Consider the following 7757-nt stretch of genomic DNA (forward strand, 5'->3'; position numbering starts at 1 on the left):
GCTACGTCAGTTTGGACACCAAGGCTGTATGATTAAATGGGTAAGTACACTTCGCTAATATCAACAAAGCATACGAAGTAACATAAAGCCATGCTTAAAGGGTAACAAAGAATCTTGCTAAAAGCTATATAATGGAGTGTAGTAGGAACAGACACTAATAAATGCGTGGTTACTTTTTGACCAATCAAATGTTTTCCGTGTTAAACATATACCTAAGATCAGGTCAATGAGGGAACCCATGAAAGGTTAGCTTAAAAGCTTCGGAATCCTATGTGAATTATTTTATTTTTTTAATATCTTCACCCAATCCCTGCTGAAATTCGAAGTTCTTTAGATTATACAAAGCTAACCCTATCCGTTAAATATTAAAGCCCATAAAGTTGATATATATATATATATATATATATATATAGGCAGGGGGGCCTCTTAAAGAAAATCTAAGCATATCATAAATTAACATCTTACTTTTCCATTGCTACGAGGTAGAAGAGTGAGCAGTAACTTTCCCTTTTTATCAATTATAATGAGACCATTCATCATATTGATTAAAACCAAAAACATATCATTTATAATGTCTTGGACAATTGATGATATCAAATGTGCGAAGGCAAGCTTAGGGTTTACAAATGAGTATAAGAGTATTGCAATAACATGAACAAAAACTTCAAAGAAACGGCTGGAGAAAACATCATGTTGTCTAACAAGGAAGAAAAGAACATAAATATCATGTTGTGATGAGAGTAACCCTAAGCTTGATTAATACATATTGTGTTGATCATCATTGATTAATGTTCTAGGCCTAGAACTCATAGAATATACGGTCCATTTTGATTTTTCTAAAATTATAGAAGTGTTCTCCTCAAGGAGAGGACATCCTTGAGGAACAGCATTTTTCTACATTGGTATAAAAGACCTAGATGTATAGGCTATGCTAGTATTGATTGGTTTACTTTCTTGCTAAATTCCGAGAAGTACCTCCACAGGTGACTCAAAGTTATTCAAACCTAGCTAGGATTTGACTATGGCTTTGGTTTAGCTTCCTGTATATTCTTGAAGCTGCAGTTTGCATGCATCGAATTCTCTTATAATATCGAAGTGGAATATCTTTCATTCTTTAGAAGATATATATGATGATTATATTGTCCCTACGGATGTGTTAAATCAAGGCTAATTAATTAAATTCTCGAACATGTTCTTTGAATCCAAGATCCATTAACTCTCTTGCATTGGTTTAACCAAAAAGATCCCGTTGTGGTCCATGAAACAATTCCTTTTAATTGCTTTTGTACGTAGAGAGATGGAGATTGCTGATAATTAATTTACAGTTTTAAGTCAAATATTCCTTGGACCAGTACTGCAAGAAAAAGCAGTCTTGTAATAAACCTTATACTAGAAACATCGCAATGCAAAAAAGAAAAAAAAGAAAAAAAAAAGGGTTTTAAACATATTATATATATATAACTCTATCAACAAGGAGAGGAATTTCATTAATTTAGATAAATTAAACACACCTTAGACTGAATAATGAAGGGCTTGAAACTGTCTCAAAGCACAAAGATCGATCGATAATAACGATACCAGCACAGGACTACATGTCTATATTTAAGAAACCTGACAAATAAATAACTAGTGATCATATAGCTCTCCTTGAATTTAATCTCACTTCCCAGCAATGCATGATCGTCCTTCTAAAGCTCCTCAGCACAAGTCCACAGATATCCAAATGAACAAAAATAGAGGTCACTAAGAGCGAAAGCTGGTCAATCCAAGATTTCTCAGGAACCTTGTTGATTAATTCTCTCCTTGAAGGACTGCAGTACCTAAAATTTGAGCCATGGACAGCAAATATTAGCCTAATGAAACTGAAAACTGTACGCACATAAGGGCTTGTATTAAGAAAATGCAATTTCTTACACAAAAATGCGATCGATATTGATGATTAATACGAAGACTTGTTGCTGCCTGATTCTCTTGGTGCATTGCATCTGTAACACTCAGTTCTGCTAGCAAAGTTGTGCTCGTTGCAACCTGACCTGCGAAATTTATTTAAAAAACATGAAATAATATCAAATTAAATATTTTTCAGATTTAAAAAAGTTCAAATAAATATGCATGTAGGGGCAACGAAAAAAATAATAATAATCAACCTGGTGCAAATCCAGTCTCCGGATTTCCAATTAGAGCGGCTAGAGGCGCTGCCTCCGCCGAAGCCATAACCTCTCATCCACGAAATGTCAGCATCAAGCCCACCACCAGAGGATTCATCCTTGGACATACCACACTTGAAGCAGCTTGAACGACTAGCAAAGTTGTGAGCTCCACAGTTGCCAACCGAGCAATACCAGTCACCAGGCCTAACATCAGGCCCCGTAAATCCGAACGAGCCCCCTGATCTTCCACCAAAACTTCCATAATGATCTCTCTCTCCGGGCCTTGGGTCCCCACAACGCTGGCACGAGTCCCTCCTCTGGAAGTTCAAGTGTTGGCATGACCTGCAATTCCAATCTCCTGGTCTGCTCATCTTCCCTTCTCTAGCTAGCTAGATGTTCAAATTTGCCAGTCATCAGTGCATTAAGATGCTACAATTTTTATAACCAACATTGTTCTAGTAGAAATTCTATACTACAAATGATCACGAAGATTGGATTAGAATAGCATACTATATATGGTTTAATGCTTCATTAATTTATTATTACTCTAAGAACATCAAAGTATGGAAATGGTTTAAACAGTGGAGCTTGAATATCTGAACACTAGCTAGAAGAGAAAGTGTGACCAACATGATAAGTTGTTAGGTCTAAAAGAAAAGAGAGAACAAGGGCCTTACCTTGAGAAGGCAGAAAGTTGAAAGAGAGGAGAATCAGTAGGCACAGAAATGAAGTGGGAAACCTAGTAGTTGAAAGAGCAATAGATTGTTTAAGGAACTTGTGATTTACGTATTGGGGCTAAGGCTGTTTTTATACTTGTTTTAGACCTCGATAATGGGGTAAGCTTGAGGCAGGCAGGAGGGTTAGGCTTTCTTTTTCATATTCTTCACTTTGCTTCCTTGAACAATGGAATCCCTAGAAAATATGATAAATGGAACACTCAAGTTGAGACCAAATAATTATTACATGGACATACATATTTATCATGATTAATTCAATCACATGATGATCACCTCTTCTAGAACCAAATTAACTAACATCCACGAACGCTAATCCCTTCTCAATAGCCTATTGCTAGCCAGGGCATGATCATAACCAATCATCAAGTCTCACTGTGTGTATAGGCGTATAAAGTATAAACATGTGTGTATATATATATATATCCACTTAAATATGCAGTTGTAAAATTGCATCAGAACTCCATTGATGTAATTTCTTGTCCCATTTATTTGTTACTCTCTCAGAAGTCATGTGCCGATCATTGCTGTAGTATATAGCATGATGGTTGATAGATATATAATATTTGCTTCAATTAAGTTAGCCTGCATGTATATATATACCTATCACCATGCATATCAGAATATAGATCAATTGGAATTGAAGATTTTGTGGAGTTTATGAGGCTCTCTAGAACTGCATCTGCCCCGTGTCCCCACATAAAGTATGCATTGTAACCTGTCACCACAACAAAGCCAAATCAACATCTTTTTATCCCTGTAAACAATGAACCAAAGGAGATTGAAACCTTTTGACTATGGCAATTTAGGGCCCTCGATGATATTTTGTCTTACAATTAGAACGAAGGGATTCATGCGAGTAGGGGGGTCAGGGAATGGCCTAAGTTCGTGAGTCAGGATTGGATAAGGAGGAGCAAAAATTCACCATTTGTTACTAACAAATTGGATATTCTACGTATTAAAAAAAAAAAAAAAACAGGGAGAAAAAAGAAAAAGGAAAACCAGGAGAAGCTAGACCCCACTTCTTGTGATCTTATCGTAGAATAACAATCTAAGAGGTCATGTCTCCTTTCAATAATATACTTTGAGAACCCACCTGCTTGCCAGCAGTCACTATATAGGAAAAATGGTGCTTACTTTTCAATTTTGAATATTCCTTTTATTTTGTACTTCCTGGGACTTGATTGTGAAAATAAGTCAAAAGGATTTTTCAAATGCAAAACCCCAATTCTTTTCTTTACTTATAATCTTTGAATTGTGGCTACATATATATGAAAGCTTTGATTAACTTTTACAAGAGTACTTGTAATACGAAACTACAATAATTTAATCACTGAACAAGATTGAAATTTGATTTCTATATATATATATATATATCCTCTATATAACTGGTATATATGATCAAATTCTACATCTAAATATAAGAATGACTATTTTTTTTTATTTTTTTTATATCATAAACACAATATGATTCATGAGTTTGTGGCTACTCTCAAGAACCAAGTCACAAAGAAGAGTATGTCAACTCGAGATTCCAGTGATCAAACACTTACATACTTACATGTGAGTTAAGAAATACAAGTTGTAGAGTTTGAAACTAGAAATATCATCTCCTTTTAATTAACTCTTTACCACTTAACTATTGTCATCTAAATGGCTAGCTCACTTACAAATATATTAATTAATTACAAATATATTAATTAATTATCTTGACCATTGAAAAAATAATTAGTAGAATTTGAATTTTATTGTATTTCAAAAAAGTTATATATATATATATATAAAATGGCTAAAACGATAATTAAGAAATAATAATTTATCAAGTATACATTTAACATATACAAAAAAGTCTTGGCATTTCACTGTAGCAATAAATAGTAAAATATCAAGGTCTTTTTTACTTTAATATTCAAAATTTTTAAGGATTTTTTTATTTCAAACTTAGATTTTCTTTTTAATTTTATTTTTCAACATTGAGTTTATTGAGTATTGGACTTATAATTTGTCTTGATTTTTTTTTTCTATGGAGTTATCCTGGTCTCATAACCCAAATTGTGAGTTTTACGGGTTAGTTGAGTTATTTTTTGTTATTTTTTAATTTATTGAGTTTCATAATTATTTTTGATTTGTTTTCTATGGAGTTATCACGGTCTTATTATCCGGGTCGCAAGTTTTGCGTGTTAGTCAGGTTAACTCAAGTTTCCTTTTGTCTTTTTTTAATTGACTCAAGTTAGCTAGGTTGACTTAGGTTTTTTTTTGTTTTTTTTCTATAGAGTTATCACGGTCTCATTACCCGGGTTGCGAGTTTTGTAGGTTAGCCAAGTTTACTCATGTTTTTGTCCTTTTTTTAACTATTTTTTTTTAATTTCATCAATCATCATTGAGTTGATTGAGAATTGAATTATATGCTATTCTTTTATTTGCATTATATGAAGTTATCATGGTCTCTTGACCTAGGTTTAACAAGTTAATCCAAGTTGACTTGAGTAATTTTTATCTTTTATTTTATTTTAATCATTCAGTATTAGGTTGATTAGGAATTAAACTTTATAATTTTATTTATTTATTTTCTATAGGGTTATCACGGTTTTATGACTCAGGTACTGAGTTAGACTTGTTGACTTGAGTTTTTTTATTTTTTTTTAATTGATTTTTTTTTTAATTTCATCCTTAAATATTTGGTTGATTGAGAATTAGGCTTCATAATTTATCTCGATTTAAGTTTTATAAGGTTATTCTGATTTCATGACCCGGATCATGATTTTGGTCAATTGACTCAGGGAATTTTTTTATGTTCTTTTTTTAATTGATATTTTTAATCTCGTCCTTCAATATTGAGTTGATTGAGAATTGAGCTTCATAATTTATTTTGATTTGTTTTATATAGTGTTATTCTAGTTTTATGATCCAAGTATGACAAGTTAACTAGAGTTGATGACCCGATTCATTTTTTAAGTTGAATTTTGTTTTCAACTTCATCCTTTAACATTGAGTTTATTAATAAATGGGTTTTATAAATTATTTTATTTACTTTCTATAGGGTTATCTTGGTCTCATGATCTAGATAACGAATTTGACTAGTTAACCTGAGTTAACCTGAGTTGATGTAATATGTTTTTGTTTTTATTTTTTTTTTTAAAAAATTATCTTGATTTCTTTTTATCAAACTATATTTTTATCGATCATTTAAGTTGTCTGTGGACCTACCAAGTCCACTAGGTCACATGAGGCTAATCCCCGTGTAGTTTAAATCCTTTTGTTTTGCTAAAATATACATTAAAAACACCTATAAATTTTTTTTACAACAAAAAAAATTGACCCGACCTGCAACGAATTGCGTGCAATGATATTGTTAACTAAACTTGATTATGTAAATTGAACCTTTGTTGATAACTAGGAAATGAACATAAATATTACTTACCAACAAGACGAACTTTCAAGCTTGATATTTTGAACATAGTTGAAGTTAAAGTAAAAGTTACAGGGTTAGTTGTAACTTCAAGGAAAGTCTTTTTGCAATTCAATTAAATACTCTACTCACATTTCTTGAGAAAAGAAAAGAAGAGCAATAGGGCTACAGCTCTCGATCTCTTCTTCTGTACAGAGTATTTGATTGGAAGGTTCGGAGGGAGGATGTAATTAATTGATTGATTAAGAGAATAAGGTCCAGATTAAAGAAAAAGAAAATAAATGGTAGAGTTTCGATAAAGATAGTCGAAGCTGATGATGGAAGAGAAGTCTTCGAGGTTTCAGATTTTGACCATCTTTTCTTTTCCTTTTTCTTCTTCTTCTTCACTACTGTAATGGCTTTTTCACTGTCATTTTCCTTTGCTGTAGCTTCTCATAATTAATATTCTCAATCCCCTCTTAAGTTTTATTCTCGATTGCCCATTCTCTCCTCCCTTTAAAGAAAGAGAAGAGAAACAATTACGAGCTAGTGATAGAAATTTAAACACCATGAAAGGCAACACACCCATCATTTTCTTGGGGAATGTTAAAGAAGACTGTAGCAAAACTGTGATAAAGCAGCAAAAAGAAAGGGGGATTCGATTCTCTTCGGGAAATGCTTCCATGCATGACCATGACCGAACCCTCCCTCAATACCTCCATAACGTATTCATTCTTACTTTCTTTCTTCTACTTTCTCTTTTTTACTCTCCCCATTAATTACAAGATGCCAACTTCCATGCTGAAACAAGAATTTAAATTCATTTTTCTTGTTTCATCCATACATATCAAAACAGTTTCATTTTCTCTCTTATTGTAACATGTCTACGTACGTATTTGTGCGTGTCCAAAAATTTATTTAATGTGAATATATACAGTTTCATTTTTCTTGTTTCATCCATGCATTTCAGAACAGTTTCATTTTCTCTCTTAATGTAACATGTCTACGTACGTATTTGTGCGTGTCCAAAATTTTTTTAGTCATGCATGGTAAATCTACACTTCTTGTTTTCAAGCACACCCAAATCTCAATCTGTTAGAGAATAATATAAATCATATTCTAAAACCTCATCTAAAAACTTAAGCTATTAGGTTGAGATGGTTCTTTGACATGATATCAGAGTCTTGATGACCAAGTGGTCACGAGTTCGAATCTCACCATCCCCATTTATTTGATAAAAATCAAGCACAAGGTAATATGGACATGTGCAAGTTTCAAGCTCAAAGAGCTTTCACTTGAGGGGGTGTGTTAGAGAATAATAAAAATCATATCCTAGAACCTCACCTAAAAAGCTTAAGCTATTAGGTTGAGATGGTTCTTTGACACAATCAATAAACATTTGAGATTATTATTATGAATTTCTTTTCAAATTCACATCCTTGCAAATACATCCTTAATTATTATTTAACGTGATAATATACATGT

General features: G+C 32.6%; 1 protein-coding gene across 3 annotated transcripts; it reads right to left on the reverse strand.

The window, feature by feature from the left end:
* Positions 1 to 1458: 1458 nt before the first annotated feature.
* Positions 1459 to 2972, reverse strand: LOC7462978 (uncharacterized). 3 transcript variants are annotated; one of them, XM_002324250.4, is made up of 4 exons: positions 2828 to 2972; positions 2148 to 2539; positions 1915 to 2033; positions 1459 to 1811 (listed from the first exon to the last, which is right to left on the reverse strand). In XM_002324250.4, exons 2-3 carry the CDS (start codon positions 2519 to 2521, stop codon positions 1940 to 1942), a joined length of 468 nt encoding a protein of 155 aa, XP_002324286.1. In that variant the 5' UTR covers positions 2522 to 2539; positions 2828 to 2972; the 3' UTR covers positions 1459 to 1811; positions 1915 to 1939. The 3 variants fall into 3 exon arrangements, with proteins under 3 accessions (XP_002324286.1, XP_024445869.1, XP_024445870.1); XM_024590101.2 differs by having other exon boundaries at positions 1459 to 1820; XM_024590102.2 differs by having other exon boundaries at positions 1459 to 1820; positions 2148 to 2535; positions 2828 to 2940.
* Positions 2973 to 7757: the final 4785 nt, after the last annotated feature.

This window comes from Populus trichocarpa, chromosome 18 (assembly GCF_000002775.5).
Source record: "Populus trichocarpa isolate Nisqually-1 chromosome 18, P.trichocarpa_v4.1, whole genome shotgun sequence".
Taxonomy (NCBI): domain Eukaryota; kingdom Viridiplantae; phylum Streptophyta; class Magnoliopsida; order Malpighiales; family Salicaceae; genus Populus; species Populus trichocarpa.